Below are 17,225 nucleotides of genomic sequence, written 5' to 3' on the forward strand. Positions count from 1 at the left end.
ATGGGAGCCTGTTTGGATTTTTCTCTTCTCCCTCAACTGTAGTCCGTACAACATCTAATATGTTTTTCTCCCGTGCAGCTTTCTTATATACTTCTAGAAAGTGCTGTCCTTTGCAATTTGTATTGATTCACTGATCTTAATCAAGATGCAGGTTTTCAAGTCAAGGGCACTTAGTAGTTCACCCCCCTTAGGTGAGCCTTCTAACCCCCTTACCCTTTGCTTCCCCGTTTGGAACACGATGGCTAATGGAAATGTGCCTCTTGCAACTAAGCTCCCGGCACAGAGGCGATCGATAAACATGAATTCCCTTCTCTTGCAAGTAGAAATCTCAAAGGAGAGGAAGTCTCCATGCAAATAATTTCACAGAGTAAAATAATTACAGTCTAAATGTTAAACAGGCTGTTTAAATCAATTATGTGTTGCACATACTAGCCTTCTTCTATTGGGAAATTCTGCCCTCCCTCTTCCCTCATTAAAGAAGTAAAAAAGCAACTCAGAAAGGGCCACTGTATCCCTGCTTTTTCATCACACTGATTGGTCCAGGAGACACAGGAGCCAACCCAAGTCAAAGGCTTTCCCTTAGATTTTTCTGTTGAAAAGACTCTGTCTTCCCTTTTCGCTGGAGAGCTGTGTGATTGACACCCACATTTGCAGGTGGCATGGCTCCCACCATGTGGTGTCTGGAAGGAGAATTAGTAGTGAAGAACTCTGGTGACATGAGGCCCCTGGCTCCTAACACTTGGGTCCCCAAGGCTGCCTGGTTTTCGCAGTTTCGTGAGCAGTCCCAGTCTTGCCCTGTTAAACTCCTATTTTCATCAAGCTAGTTGGGGTCAGCTTTACGTTATTTGCAAGCAGGAGGTGACTAACAGTTTATGTGTCCATGAACGTAGATAACTGGGAAGACCGCATAGCAGCATGGAAAAGTGATTTTGGTGAATTTTACAAATAGCACCAGATAAAATTACGTGAATGATATGCTATTTAAAACATGCATGCATATGCAAAACAGGTAGAAAAGAGATACCTTAAGGATGCGATGGATATTGAGTGTGGTAAAGTTAAGGGCAAATTTTTTTCCCTTCGCATAACGGGGTCCAAATGTATCAAGTTACATTCAGCGTCAAAGTAAATGCGGTTTGTTTCCAGCAACTGACCAAATCTCTATCATCAGCTTTCACTGCATTAACCATTAACGAACGTATCTTAGTCTCTTTAGATAGGAAAGAAGTTTGGGTTTAAAGAGTTGTTTTTGTTTTCATTTCAAGGTGGATGGCTCATCTTGTTTGTTTCCTGCCTTACTTCCCAAGATGGTGACCTGTGGTGTCACAGTGGCAGGTGGGGGACTTGTTGGCTATAGGTGAGAACAAGGTGCAGATTTGCACACCTGTGATCAGGACTGGTGTTACGAACTGGATGTTCGTGCCCCCAGATTCATATGTTGGTATTTGGAGATGGGGAGTTTGGGGGGAGGGTAGTGAGGTTGAGATGAGGTCATGAGGGTGGGGATAATCCCACTAATCACAGGATTAGCTGTCTGATAAAAAGAAGAAATCTCCCTCTCTCTCTCTCTGCAGGCACACAGCAAGGGAAGGCCAGGCGCACACATGGTGAGAAGCTGGCCCTCTACAAATTATGAAGAGAGCTCTCCCGGAAACCTAATTGGTTAGCACCTTGATCTTGGACTTCTCAGCCTCCAGAGGTGTGAGAAAATAAGTATCCGTTGTGTAAGCCACCCAGCCTACGGTATTTCATTATCGTTGGTGCTGACGTTTTCAGCAATGTCTCTGGGTATCTGGCTGACTGCACTGTTGATGTCCGCGCTTGGGGAAACCATGGCTTTTTCTGCCTTAGTTAGGGCTCAAGGGTCTTCTCTTGTGACCTGCTCCCAGCTCCCACATTGGCTTTGGTGGCCCCGCAGGCCCTCTGTGTCTCAGCCACACTGCTTATCTGGTCACTGGCTTAGGCCATCCAGCTGATCCCTTGCCACGGCCGCCTGACTCCTCACTCATCGGCACCCACATCCTCGAGGACCCGCGGCGATGGCTGGGTCCCTCCTGGGCCACTGGTTCGGGAGGTTCTCGAGCACTCATGCGGCCCCTCTGCCTGATAACCATGCTGTGCTGTTTTGGTTTTGGTGTGAAATGACCGTTTCTTGAAATCTCTTCCTTTCTCATTCCTAACCAGCAGGACATTCCACTGTGCCACTGCTGAGGTCACCTATGATGTCATGAGGTGGCAGCCATTGGTGTGGCAGCCATCGGCCTTGCAGCCCACAGACTGGACAGGCCCCAGGCGCAGGATCTGTTTAACGGTTCCAGAGAGTTCTTAAAGATCACCGTATCTCACCTGTCTGGCAATGTGGATGATCCCAGCAAAGGTGTGATTTCTACTGTGCTTCATGTTCTGCTCCTTTCTCTCCTGGGGTGGTCCCTGGTGGGCTTTGATGATCAAGGCGGGGTGGAAAGGACCACCTCAATCTGGTCTGTCTGTTCTGAATGGTCAGTCTCCCCATCATCCTCAGATCCTTCCAGTCGCTGGGCTTCTTGGCAAGGTCATTACCTACCTTTATCGGAGCCGGACCCAGGGGGTCAATGTGGGGAGCCAGGGTAGACCTGGCACAGACTCCCCCACCGGCGGACCTCAGGTTTACAGCTTTGCTTTTGTTGGGGTTGAACCTGGGGAGAAAGGCCGGGGTGGCTGGTGTCTGATGAGCTGGGCAACAGATGCAGGAGGACCAGAGACGGTTGCACGTTGGCCTCCTCCAAGTCGACGCAGAAAAGCCCTTGCTATCACTTGCGTTCTTTAGAGCCACAGCTCGGCAGGGGCCGCTGGCGTGAAGGTCCTCTGGCCAAGTCTCTAGTGAGAAACAGGACACAGTTTCCCTGTTCTGTAGGGGTTCCTTTCCCTTAATGTATCTACCACGCATATCTCAGCCCTGAACGGAGAAGCCAGGACACACGTGGCTCGTTTTTTCCCCTCCAACCTCTGTCTTGTCTTCTCCTGGCACTCTCCTAGTTTGGAAAGGAAACAAAACCAAACCAAACCACCCCATCTTTTCTGCTTAGGTCAAACTCACTTCTCTTTACTGATGGCTTGGACCTCAGGTCCGCCATTCGGACCTTTGATCTGTTAATGGAAGTGATAGCAATTTAGAAAATCCTTTTCTTATTCTACAACCAATTACTTTTTTTTTTTTTTTTTTGAGACAGAGAGAGGGAGAGAGTGCAAGCACGGGAGGAGGGGCAGGGGCAGAGGGAGTGGGAGAGAGAGAATCCCAAGCAAGTTCCATGCCCAGTGCAAAGCCTGACTCGGGGCTCGATCTCATGACCCTGAGATCATGACCTAAGCTGAAATCAAGAGTTGGACGCTTAACGACTGAGCTATCCAGGCGCCCTAGACAATGGATGACTTCTAAAGACTGTCTTTCTAGAAACTCAAATTTGAAAGTTAAATGCTGGACTTTTACTTTTCTTTTCACTTTGTTTTCCTGCTCTAAAAATCTCAGTCCTTCCTAAGGCACAGAGAAACCTCAAACTGATCAGGGAAAATGTCATTCACAGAATATAAAAAAGAGTAATATATTGAAAATATATTATCCTTATTACACCCTTCAGACTTCCTTATGTCCTTGACTTTCTCACCTCTCATCCCAACTCCCTGACAACCCCTGGCCAAACTGCAAAATGGAGTAATGATGATAATTATTGTTTATTGAATACTTGGTGTCAGACAAATGTGCTTTTAAACTTTACGATAACCCTGCAGATGTTTCCATCCCCAGTGAACAGATGACAACGGGGGCTCAGAAAAGGTGACTTGTAAAACAGAACAGAGCTAATTTGGAGGAAGACACAACTTCAAAAACCACATTTGTACCTTTTTCTGCTTTTGAGCACTTTGGCTCTGAAGTCAGAAATGTATTCCAATGCTGCAAATGTAACATTTTTAACTAAAAAAAGACAAAAAAAAAAACAAAAAACAAACAAGTCGGTACTTAACACACTCCTTAGAAAATAGTAAGGTCTCAGAAAAAGGCAACGGTTAATATTTATTAATAGTATTTCTATCGGTGTCCTGGGAAATGGGCATCTTGGTGAATAGAGAGCAGTCCATCATAGCCAAAATCTTGGTACGATTTGATATTATCATAGCTGAGCAAGGAAGGAGGGGAGGTGCTTTGGGAAGTTAGGACATCCTGGTTGAGATGGAAACATGGGGTTGGCCTTCCCCCCCTTTTCTTTTGGGTGGGAATCTGGGAGACTTGGGTTCTTGCCCAGGTGGGGCCAACACTGGCCATTAAAGCTCTTCCCCATGGGTTAGTTTCCTCACCCCTAAGTGAGGGGTTTGGACACCATCAAATGATTGCTGAGGTTCAGCCTAATGTTAGGAGTCCTGGGGAAATGTTATCCTTGGAGGTAGAAAAGTCTAGATAGTTCCACTGCGTTGCATATGTCACCTGGACATATATCCCAATGCCTTTCTGTCCTGTGTCCTCCTCTGTCCTCTCCATTGCTCACCCCCAATTCAGGAGCAGAAGGTAAAGGAAGTGGGGACAGAGAGGGAGAAAGGGGGACAGGTAGCAAGAGGGAACCAAACGGCAGATGAGGGGAGAGGGGAAGGAAAACAGAAATCACACATTTTCAGAGAAAGGACAGGAGACAAGGCGAGGGAGCCGAAGACCAGATGTTTGCCTTCTCCTGCTCATCAAACAAAGGGACAGCTGATGCGTACTAAGCCCTCGTCTGAAGCCTGGCACCTTGTGGAACGTGTCCTATCTCATTTCGTCCTCACATCTCATTTGACAGAGAAGTAGGAGACTGAGGTTTACAAAGTTCATCAGTCAGCCCAACATCAGCATCTCCGAGCGTCCAGGCTGCTGTAACAAAGTCAATAACCCAGACGGGGGCTTACAGACAACAGACATTCATTTCTCACAGTCTGGAGGCTGCAAGTCTGAGACCCAGATACCACAGATTCAGTGTGACGTGAGGTCTCTCTCCCCGCTTGCCAATGGCCTACTTCTTGCTGTGTCCTCACACGGTGGAAAGAGAGGGCAAGAACTCCCCTTTATAAGGACACGAGTCTCATTCCTGAGGCCTCTACCCTCATGACCTAATTACCTCTCAAAGGCCCCACCTCTAAATACCATCACGCTGGGGGTTAGGAGTCAAGATAGGAATTTGGGGAGGACACACTCAGCCCATCGCAATGACCAATGAGTGAGAAGCAGACCTAGGCACTGGACCTCGGGATCTGATTCCAGATCTGTGATCATAAACACTGGTCCACACTGCTTTCCTGCCCAGCACCTGCTCTGTGCTGGGGGATGTCATTCTTCTGCTTAAGGCTGACTTAGCATTTAACCTCGATCTCCTGGCTGACCTAGTGTGCTGAGTTCACCACCCACAGGCAGACAGACAGACAGGCACCTGCCTACACACTCACTCACCCCTGAAGACACTCAAGAAGGCTTGGTAAAGAAAATTCAAAACCGTGAATAACATAAACAGAAAGTCTTTTTTTTTTTTTTTTTTTTTTTTAGTAGATGTCATCATATCGGGACAGATTTTCAGCCTCTTAACGAACTCTGGTTTCATCTACTGTTGAAATCAATTCTTGTGCCTACCCTGTGCAAGATCCCAGAATGCACGCCGGGACGCATTCCCACGTCATTCCCTGTTGACCACAGGTGCCTGAGGTTTGGTGGGGGATAACAGGAACATAAATCAGCGGTGACTAACCCTAGCTAATCACCTGTGATGTTCTTAGTATTATCCCCATCAGGAAACTGGGGCAGCCCCACTGAAGGCTACATCCAGGAGCACAGGAATTACGGTAGACGCTGACTGAGCTGTGATGGGAAGGTGCCCCATCAGGGATCGCTTCCCCGGCTGACATTTCAACTCTGGGATTTGTGAGGAAAGGTGGGAATGACGGAACCAGATCCCGACCCAACAGTCTCCGAGGTCCATGTACCTTCCCTGGATCCTTCTTTGTTCTATTGTAGGAACACCATACAGGTCTTGGAATCAGTCAGACTCAGGTTCAAATTCTGCCGCTGCCACTTACTGGGGGGACAGTCCCTCCCTCATGGAACTGCTACTGCCTCGCCTGCAAACAGGAGCGATGGCCAGGTTGTCCTGAGGGTCAGGCGAGGTGGCCACACACAGAGCACCAGCACGCAGCCTGGAGAACAGCAGGTATCCTGTGGCTGTGAATACCCTTTCCTCCTGTTTCAGTTACCAGTGGCTCTATAACAAACCATCCCAAGTAAGAGGCCCTTGGGACTACGCCATCTGTCATGAGAGCTTTAATGAAGAACACGTCTCGGCTCATGGTTCGGCAATCTGGGTTGGGCTCAGCTGGGTGGTTCTTCTGCTGGTCTTACTTGGAGTCCCCTGTGCACTCATGCCTCCCCCTAGAAGGCTCCACTGGGGCTGGAAATCCAAGATGGCTTCCCTCCAGGGTCAGGCACCTTGGCTGGGATGGCTGGAAGAGCGAGGGCCAGGCCATGGATCTGTCTTTCCATGAAGTCCCACCATCAGGGTGGTCAGCAGGGCTGGCTTCATAGGGATGCAACACATGCACAGGGTCCCACACCCAGAGGGGCCCCTGTGGGTTTAATGCTCCATTGTCACCATCTTGAAATTCTCAATAATTTTTTAAATAGCGACCTTGCATTTTCCTTTTACACTGGGTCCTGCAATTATGTAGAGGGTCAATGTAGCCAGACCTCTTTTTACAATGGCTCAGAGCTCCAAGAGGATGAAAAAAGGAGCTGGCAAGCTTCTTAAGATCGAGGCCAGAACTCACACCACGTCACCTCACTGTATTCTGGGGACCAAAGGTTAACCTGATTCAAGGGGAGAAAGAGGAAAATCTTTCCTACATTTAGCATCCCCATAAAACAATTAGGTCCTGATAGAGTCTGTTCGGTGCACAGAAGCAGAAACCCACTCAAGCCACCTCATAAAAAAGAGGAATGTATGGTCAAGAGTCAGAAACCTCACAGTAATGAAGGTAACTACACCTCAGGAAAGTGGAAAGGAGAGAAACTCAGGGCCTGAGGTAATGTCTGGCCCTCAGGATCTCAGGTCAGTCAGATGGTTTCCTCGGTCAGGTGTGCGAGGAGCAGCAGACACCTGTCTTTCAGAAGAGACAACAGCCCCTTCCAGAGACTGTGGGCAGGGCAGGCTCTCAACAAGGGCCTGTGGATAAGGTGGGCCATATAACCTGACAGAAATGCTTGTCTTTATCAACTATTTATGAGGTGTCAATAGTTATGTACAACACCATGCCTGGGCCTCTGGGGATATAAGTTGGCCCAAGAGGAGAAGGGCCCCTTCTTTTTAGTCACAGAGGGCATTTCTTGCTACGTCTGATTGAAGCAGAAGGGGAGGAGGGTGCGGGGATCAGATTTCTTTTTATTGTTCCTTGTGCACAGGGAGTGGGTCTCGTTCCTTGCTGGCTGGTGCACATGTCCTCATGTGGCAACACCCGCCTACAATGGCAATTTAGAATGCATTCTTTTATTTATTTTTTTTAAGATTTTATTTATTTGTTAGAATGCATTCTTCTACTAAAATGCCATTAACCTCATAGAACAGCTGAGTGAAGAAGGACCAGAAAGTGTGACTTTATGTTACTCGATTCTGTCCCACTTCAGGGAAGATGGCCGACTTAGGCTCTCCCCAGGAGGCATACCCATGGGGATAGCCCCATCTCCTGACCTCTCTCCTCAGTGTGTGCCCCACCCCTCTCTCCATCCTACCCCTTACAGTTCCTTCTTCCCACCCTCAGTCTGGTGTCCTTACCCCTCTTGGGAAACCCCATCTCTTTGCCCCAGTATAGAGTGTCCCTCCTAGATTCTTTCCTGGTACGTTCTTGCAAACTCCAACATTTACCACCTTTGCTGGTGCCCTGGGCTTTCCTGTGCCCAGCTTTGTCAGAAAACCTGGTTAGCCCAGTAGGTAGACCTTGGTGGGTAATCAGATCCCAGGGCGGGTTCCTTCCAGTGAGCACTGTGGTAGATGTTTTTCATTTGTTAGGTAAAGAACAAGCAACTTCAACCAAGAGCGCTTTAAGATCGTCCGGCCACAGGTGTCTCCAGTTATCTGAAGAAATGCTATGTCCTCTAGTAACGTGACTTGGACCAGCTCTTGGCAAAATGATAACCTTGGCATCGTTTAGCTGAAGGAGAATTTCATTTCTCCTGTGTCTGGTTTACATGGCAAGAATCCCCACGCCCACTGTGAGCAGGACTGTCTTCACTACCCAGGATGGCTAGTGTCCACTCTTCACCGTCAAAAAGAGGGAGAGCTCCTGGCCACACAGAACTTCCAATCCAGGGGCGGTGGGGGCGGGGGGGATGGGATTTTGGGGGAACAATCTTGTACAGAGATAAAACTAGAGCGGGAGAAGGCAGTGAGGGGTGGGTGGAAAAGGGGAGAAAGTTTCGAGAAGCACGTGCACACTGGGGGGTGAGCCTGGGGCTAGGTTCCCGCCAGAGCTCAGGGGTAACGGAGGGCGGCGCACCCCCAAACTACCACGCCCGCTGTGTGCACACATGCGCACCCCCTCGAGTGGGGCTGTTCTCTTGGGGCGGAGACTGGGTTCTACTTCCTCATCTGAGGGAAATGCTGTCGCCCTCAGCCTCTCAGCGCTGTGGGTTTGCCATGAGAATCAGCGCTCAGGCAGGTGAACACCAAGCTTGGTACGGGTGGGGGTTCTGCTCGAGAAACTTCACTGGACGACGCCCAGCCCCCCAGTTTCTTTTACCCTTTCGTTCTGAAGGCACGTTGAGCTGCACCGTCTGGGCTCCTCTAGTGGGAGGGGGCCCGGGAAGATTTTAGGGCTATGCCCATGTCTCAGGATATTACCTTACTTGGTTTCCACTTGGACTCCTTCTCCTGCAGCGTCACAGCTCCGGAGAAAACAGACCCCGGAGCCTGCCTCAGTCCCTCGGGTCATGCTGCACCGCGCGTCTTCCTTTCTCAATTCCAGCTACTCACAGGGAGACAGGCTGAAACAGTTTTCTGCTCCCAAAGCCAAAAAAACCAAAAAGAAGTCCCCAAAACAAAAAACCCCAAATCCACAAGAAAACGAAAAAGCCCCACCCCCAACACCCCTGTGCGCATGCGCACTAAACCCCAGGGCTTGCGGGATCTCGCAGCCGCTTTTAAACTGCTGTGCTTGCTGGGGTGCCGTGTGCGCAATTCTCGGTGGATCCGGCCGTTGAGTTTCTTAATCAATTGCTGGGCCCCACACAATCCTTCGGCTTCATATGCATCTAGAGACTTCGGAGGTCTGGTTGCAAAGTCGGAGCCGAGGGAGTGGAGTGGTCGAGGCTGCAGACAAAGCCCACGCTTCCGAACAGTTATTGTACGTCCATTATCGGCGCCTGGTCTTCTCTGTTACTTATGACTACGGGGTAAACTCGCTGCTCGGTAGCTTTGTTTCAAGTGGGAGTCAGTGTGCTTTGATACCCTCGGGGAGCACTTACACGCTGGGGGGTACACTGGTGGGCTGTTGGAATCCGTGTATTTACCTTCCAGAGGAATGCACTGGAAACACGCTGCACTGGAGAAGGGAGGGAAGCCAGGTCGGATCAGGTTTCCAGGCGCCACCGTGTACCCTCTCTGTTCCACTGATACGCTTGCTTTCCTCTCCCCTGAAGGCCTTCGCTGTGGGCCTTTGCCAGCCGGCATCAACGGGCACTTCAAGCTAAATAGACCAGGCGTTTATTTACTGGGAAATGAGGCCCCTGTCCTGCGTCCACCTTTGGCCTCCTTTTGATGAATGCTGCCAGCGAGGGATGCCGCCTGGGGGGGGGGAGGGCTGGCCAAACTTTCTGAAGGTGATCGGTGTAAACAGTGCTTCCTTATACTGGGGGCAGCCATTCGCAGGTTCCAAAACCAGCCCCACGCATTCATTATCTCACTGGATTTCCTCAGCAGGTCGGAAGAAGACAGAGCACGTTTATCACTATTTCACAGTTTTTAAAAAACCCCGAAGCTGAGCAGTGTAGTGACTTGGCCAGAGTTGCAGGGCTAGAACCCAGGACTTCTGATCCTTGGTTCAGAGACTTTTGGCAATCACATGGTCTTCTATTATTATTATTATTATTATTATTATTATATCATCTCACTGATAACCCTGACTGACGATCCTGTTGGATAACAGAACTTGTTATCAGTACGGAATGTATTCATCCGTGTCATGTTCTCTCACTGCATAAAGGAGCTGATAAAGGACAAGAGCTGACTTCTCAACTGTATCCTGCGGAGCTATACCACCTGGAAAATCACTCCCTTATCCTCGATGCTGGTGATTGCCATCTTCCAGTGTGTGAGGAAGATAGCAAAGGTGAAAGCCATTCAGCTGCCAGGCCAATGCCACAGAGATCACCGTCAGACTAGGAACTGGGCTGGATTCAGTAGCATCATTCCAGAGAGAGCAGTGTCCCTCCCTCTGTGCCCCCCAGGTGCTGCAGGGTCGAGGCTGTGGGGTCAGGAACACGGTCAGACAGCTCTCCGCAGAGTTTTCAACCAAGACTATCCTGCATTTCCTCCACAAATTCTATGACTGCAAACTTAGTGACCATTGGAGATTTGGGGTTTTTAATCAGACTCTGTTAGGTTAGGTTTAAGATTAAGGATACCGTTTAGGATGAGTCAAGGAATAGCACCAGGAAGGGGAGGAAATCCTCTTGATTCCTGCCCACGCATCGACACTAGAGAGTCTAGAGTGAATGGAAAGGCATTCCTCTGGGGCCAATGGACCCTGATCGACTGCTTTTAGCTCGGAGCTACAGGAAAGGAACAGTCTGGAAGAAATCATCACAGGTGGCCACCTTCATTCATTATTTTGGTTGTTTGTAAACATCCACTGAGTGTCCGTTATGGGCCAGGCTCTGGGGATACAGCGATGAGCAAAAGGCACAATTCCGATGTTTGACTTTCTCCACTCAAACCTGGTATTCCATTTCCCCGTCCCTCACTCTCCCACCAGGGCCCCTCCCCCACCCCCAGCTCTGTAGTTCTGATTCCTGATCATGTGCACCATTGTTGGAAGATACTTCAGAGGATGAATGACTGGTACAGTGACATATCCCACTTCCATCTGTCCAGTCCCCACTTTGCTTCAGTATATGCCAAGCCCTGGGCCCTCCTTCTCATACTGCCTTTCCCCTTCATCTCCCCTCCTGGGGATGGTCCTGCTGGGTCAGTGGATGTGAACATGATATGAAAGAAACTGTCGTCCTGATCTCCACACAAGCTCCTTCTTCTGAATGTGTTAGAGCAAAATGTTTGGTAGTGAGCCTCCCATGGTTTGCTTTGCTTCCTTTCCCCTTTCTTCCCAGTTCCCTGAGGAACTTCTAGTCCCTTTCTCACTAGCCATGTGGTTTGAGCCTGCTTCTAGGGTGAGGGGAGAACCTTGGTTAGCATAAGCCACTCCTATTAGAATGAACCCAAGAGATTCCCCTGAGAATTCTGGAATGGATGAGGTTGTGAGGCTCAGGACTGCCTGATGGACTGCCATCCTGAGGGATGAGCTGGAATTTTCAGGGGCCACTGCTGAAAGCCTGAGAAGGGAGCCAACCAAGAGGAAGCAGAGATGAAAAATGGACCCAGAACATGCTATGTGGGTCCTGAATCAAGCTGTGTCTGAACCAACAGGTCGTCCTGTTATGTGAGCCTGTAAACTCCACCACACCCTTTGAAAACACTGAGTTGAGTTTGGTTTCCTGTCCCTTACAAAAGATGGCCAGCTGAGAACTACTTTTAGGCTAGGGCTTCCCAGGGGTGTGCCATGGTCCCCCCAGGAACTGGGTTATAGATATTACTTGAGGTTGACTGGCCCAACCCACTGGGAGGGACTCAGGGCAGCCCATCAAGACAACAAATACAGAATCTTAAGGTACCCCATTATGGTGATTTTAAAATATATACAAAAATTCTTTAACACTCCTCCATTCAAAACGTAGAGCCTAATAATTCTCCCCCTGAATGGGGACTGACCCTGGTGGCTTGCTTCTAAAACACAGAATATAGCAGACGTGAGGGAGTCTGACTTTGGAAGCTAGGCCATAAAGGACAGGGCCACTTTGGCCTTACTTCTCTTGTATCACACCCCCTAGGCGGAGTCAGCAGCCATGTCAGGAGGGCACTATTGCATCTGGAGAGACCTCTGCAGGGAGAAGAACTAAAGCCTCCCATCAAAGATCAGCACCAACTTCCCAACATTAGGAACGAGCCACCTTGGAACAGAAGCCACCAGCTCCAGTCAAGCCTTCAGATGATGGCAGCTCTGGCCAATATCCTGCTTGCAACCTTACGTGACACCTCCCATCAGACTGCCCGGGGAAGCTACTCCTGAATTTCAGATCCGCAGTAACTGGGTGAGATGCTGTTCATTGCTGTTTTAAGCTAACAAGTTTGCGGGCTTTGTTAGGCCTTCAGTAGATAACATTTAAGCCCATGGTGTGAAAAAGATTAGGAAGCACTGCTTTTGGCCCCCAAAAATGATACACTGGATACTGTGGACATACCCAGCATTCTGGGCTGTATTAGAACCTTTAGGGTGTTTTGTTTTGTTTGCAAAATAATACTTAATAGCAGCTTCACAACCTTTGAGATAACAAGCATTTAAAAATACATTCAAGGCAAAACAAAGGCTCCCTGTCTTTGGAAACGGTACTTGCAACCACAATTATCAATGACTGCTCTAAAAGTTTTTCATTTTAAAACAAATCTATTGTTATGGAAAGGACTCCTTAGGGAATAGAATTAGAGAGTTGAAGACAGTGCTGGGTGGGACAACCCAATCAGATCTGTGTGGAGTATGTCTTATTTCCTTGAAGATTCTTTTTTTTTTTTTTTAAGATTTTATTTATTTATTTGACAGAGAGAGAGACAGCCAGCGAGAGAGGGAACACAAGCAGGGGGAGTGGGAGAGGAAGAAGCAGGCTCATAGCGGAGGAGCCTGATGTGGGGCTCCATCCCATAACGCCGGGATCACGCCCTGAGTGAAGGCAGACGCTTAACCGCTGTGCAACCCAGGCGCCCCGAAGATTCTCTTTTTAAAAAGATTTTATTTTTAAGCAAACCCTGCACCCAACATGGGGGTGGGGCTCGCACCCGCAATCCTGAGATCAAGAGTCTGAGCCAGCCAGGGGATCCTTAAGAGATAGGGACAGTTGCACCCTTGACCTTGCTGGAGGAGAGGCAGCATGAAGCTAATCAGAGGATTCCCCCAAAAAACATGCACAGAGGGTTTTCCAAAGTAAAATCAAGATGCTATCGTGGTATATCAGGTTTCTCTAATTTTTAGAAAACCAAAAGGCCTAATTTGCTTTTCTCTTAGAATGTGTTTTTGAGTTTTTTCGTTTTTGTTTTTGTTTCTTTAGGAATGTTTAGGGGCGCCTGGGTGGCTCATTCGTTAAGTGTCTGCCTTTGGCTCAGGGCGTGATCCCAGGGTCCTGGGATTGAGCCCCGCATCAGGCTCCCTGCTCTGCTGGGAGCCTGCTTCTTCCTCTCCCACTCCTCCGGCTTGTGTTCCCTCTCTCACTGGCTGTCTCTCGGTCCAATAAATAAGTAAAATCTTTTTTTTTTTTTTTAAAGGAATGTTTAAAGTGCTTTTCTTAACCCCATGTTTAAGGGTTAAGAGGACCAGTGTCCAAGTTCTTTGTTTCTGCTGTTATTACGTAAGTGTAACAATGCCTTCACTGTACTTATAACTGTTACCCGAGGAACAGCTAAATTCTCTGCAACTGAGAAAAGAGCCGGGCTTAGCTTAGGAAGAGTAGGAGAACCAAAACCAAGGTTGGCCAGACCAAACCCCCAACTCCACAGGCTTCACCTCTAGGGAAGCCCATGGGCTTTCCGTCAGAATCCCGTCATTCTCTCTCCAGACTCTATCCCCACTATTCAGAGCCCATACATCAAGGCTTCCAGATATAAAAGCTGTAAGCATCTAGAATTGCACCGTCCAATATAGCAGCCCCTAGCCGCATACGGCTCCTGAGCACCGGAAATGTGGCTGGTCTGAACGGAGAGTAAGTGTGGTAAGTATAAAATCCGTACGCGTCAAATACATACATACAGACAGCGAAGACAGTATAAAAAAAGAATGTAAACTAGCTCATTAATAGTTTTTATATTGATTATAGGTTGAAATGATAATGTTTTTTATATATCGGGTTAACTAAAATATTGCTAAAATTAATGCCACCTGTTTCTTTTTATGATTATTTTCAACGTGGCTACTAGAACATTTAAAATGATATCTGTGGGCTGTCTCGCTTTTCTGGTGGGCAGCGGTGTTCCAGAAGCAGGTCTGGTCATACTCATTCATTTATTTAGCTATCCACCGAACACTTATTAAGTGCCTTTTGTGCATTCCGCACTGGGTTAGAGGGTATGATGCAGCAGAACACAGCCCTTGAACTTGTGAAGCAAGCAGCACCCTCTGTGCACCAAAAAGGCAAAAAAAAAAAAAAAAAAAAAAAGTGACCACAGGTATCTAAACGGAGGAGACATTAAATCAGGACTATCTTAGGTCATTAGGATTATTAGGGCTCTTGGAGTTAAGAGCCAGCCCGAGGTAACTTAGCACCTAACACTTACCGTTTGAGGGCAAAATATGGTAGGTGTTGGTAGTGACTGATGTCCACACTTGAGTCGCTCATGGAAGGTTAAGTTCTGTAGGGCCTGCTGCCTGTTCTAGTCGGCTCCGGTTCCTGGCTACATGCACTGAGATGCTTCTCCTTGCTAAGCTGGCTGGCTTTGGAGGACAGTGACAATGTTATATGACCTCGGTCTCACCCAGGACCTCCCACACAGAAGACGCCAAACAGCATATGGAATTAAAGTATATCTTATGTACTTATTTAGGAGAGTAATTAAATGTATAATATATTTTAGAAAGAATTCTTCCTCAAATGCCTAAACACCAAAAAGTTTGCCATGTAAACTAGTAAGCTTTCATGATTAAAAAAAAAAAAAAAGACCTCTTTCAGAATATAAATTCACGCATAAAAAGGTCTGGGTTATCCAAAAGAAATTCTCTCTCTTATAAACACCAAATTAAATACTGCATAAGAGGTGCACCCCGGGACAGCACCGTCTGGAGAGCCATGCCTGTGCATCTTTCCTTTTCTCGAAGTGCTTCATGAAAGTTAAGAGTTGTCAGAATAAAAAACACGAGTTGCAAAGGGAAACATTTCACTTGCCGTTCTTATTACATTTTTAGTACCAGTCAGGGGCATTGGGCATATTAAAAATATATAATTTAATTCTCAAGCCATAATTTTGTTCATCTGTCCCCTAAAGTACATTGTCAAAAGAAGTCCAAGTTCAGTCTACTCTGCAGCCGATATACATATGCTGATGGACAGCGTGACGCTCTGAAATGACAGCAGAACTATCATCCTTTTACAAAAATGAACTTGGTCCCAGGCGGGAGGAGAAAAAGAGTAAGTGAGAAGGAGAAGAAAAACACGCAAAGGAGAACTGCTTGAATTGAAGTGAACGCAGCAGAGTACCGTGTTAACTCCTAAGTCAGCGAGCCCAGGGTCCTCCTCTAGAAACGCTTGTTAAATTAACTTAACACACAGTAACAACTATACAACAATTAGTCCACCATTACCAAAAAGGTAATGAGTTCACAAATCATTCATCTAGCTCCAAGCTTCCAACCATCATCATGATTTTTAGATTTCTCGTGAGGCCTCCCTCACGGATTTATTGAACACAAAGTTTTGCACTCCTGCCAGCTCACCCTCCTCTCCCGTACACAGGGAACGCGTGACGTTCGCTCTGGACGGGACGGTGGACAATGCTTCCATCTCCCCACGGGCAATTTGGGTTTATCCTGTAAATGCAAATATGGCCGGAGGAAGTCATCTCTCCTGTAGACAGTGACCGACCCCTCAGCAGGACACGCTGACTATGCCTCGTTTTGTACAATATTGTGAAAAACCGTGCTTTGATAAATGCACAAGCCCCCCTGATTGACCACCCTCCACCATCCCCATCCCCCAGGACGGTTGGCCAAAATCTGATCAGATCCCATTTGGGTGTAATTCCCATGGTCACTGGGATCCTGAAGCTTCTAGAGTGCTGTCTACTCCGGGAGCGTGCAGTCCATCCTGTGTGGCAAATGTCCTGTGTTTTAAGTACCAGCGAGTACTTCTCCAGGGTCACAGAGCCTCGGTCTCCATGCATGAGGACAGCTTTTCCTAGCTGCCCTGTGACAACTGGGTTTCACATTTCCTGAAACTAGATCTGTGGAAGGAGTCTCTGAAATTACAAAGGAGAGAGGGGGGTGGGGAAACAGAGGTAAGAAAGATCAATTAATCTTTTAAAGAGAGTGGCGGAGGGGGATCACCCACCAGAAAAGGATAAGGATTGTGGGCAACTCAGTGAGTTAGTGAAAGTGCAAAGGTCCTGCGATTCCTTCACACCAGGGCCAGAAAAAACACTGGAGGAAATGGGTCCTGGGAAGACCACGGGCAGAAGGCCAACATGAAGGGGTCCCAGGGAGGTCACAGAGAAGGTAGAGGGAGTGCAAGGCACTCAGGATGGAGGCAGGACAGATGGGGTTCTGGCGGCTTCTCTGACCCCAGGTGCACTCTCTGTCCTCAGAACTCCTGCAGCTCCCCAGTGTACCAGAGCGCGCCCTGACCCACTGGGCCCTAAGCCCTGTCCTTTATCCCCCGGGAAGAGGCCTCCTCCGCCCTGAACTTACCTCTTGTGACTCTCAACTCTGAATATTGGCTTGTAGAGTTCTGGAATTTTCCGCTCGATCATTGGCCTGAGGTTCTCTTTCAGCTTGTGGTAGTTCTTTTTGAGTTCCTGCTGATACTCCCTCTGGTCGGCTGTGATGAGACGCTTGTTTTTCTCTACGGCCTCACCGCACCTGAATGCAAACATCAGGGTAGGGGGGAAATGAGGTTGTATTTCACAGGAGTTTGAAGTACTTAGGTGTTATCTAACATTTCTTGAGTACCTCCAAGAGTGTCTTCAAATTCGGGGGCCTATCTGGATTGCCCGTGGAGCCTTTCAAAGTTCAGATTTCCAGAAATCTGGTACCTCAGATTTAAGGAACCAGAATCCCTAAGGAGTAACAGCCAGGAATCCCTATTTTTGCAAAGTCACCCAGTTGCAAAAATTACATGCTCTGAGTTGTTACATGCCAGTCATCATACAAAGGGTATTCCATGC

The 17,225-nt window shown here is 48.0% G+C and overlaps 1 protein-coding gene across 8 annotated transcripts in view; it reads right to left on the reverse strand.

The window, feature by feature from the left end:
* DOCK8 (dedicator of cytokinesis 8) overlaps positions 1–17,225 on the reverse strand; it is a 318,437-nt gene that overhangs the window by 84,472 nt on the left and 216,740 nt on the right. For all 8 annotated transcript variants that reach the window (XM_045772361.2, XM_087858754.1, XM_087858753.1 and 5 more), the window contains 2 exons: positions 16,750–16,920; positions 8,880–16,301 (listed from right to left, as the gene is read on the reverse strand). In XM_045772361.2, the coding sequence (XP_045628317.2) occupies positions 16,241–16,301; positions 16,750–16,920 (232 nt within the window). In that variant the 3' untranslated portion in view covers positions 8,880–16,240. The remainder of the gene's footprint in view (positions 1–8,879; positions 16,302–16,749; positions 16,921–17,225) is intronic.

The sequence above is a fragment of the Ursus americanus genome, chromosome 34 (assembly GCF_024610735.1).
Source record: "Ursus americanus isolate L20-20 chromosome 34, mUrsAme1.1.p, whole genome shotgun sequence".
Classification (NCBI taxonomy): domain Eukaryota; kingdom Metazoa; phylum Chordata; class Mammalia; order Carnivora; family Ursidae; genus Ursus; species Ursus americanus.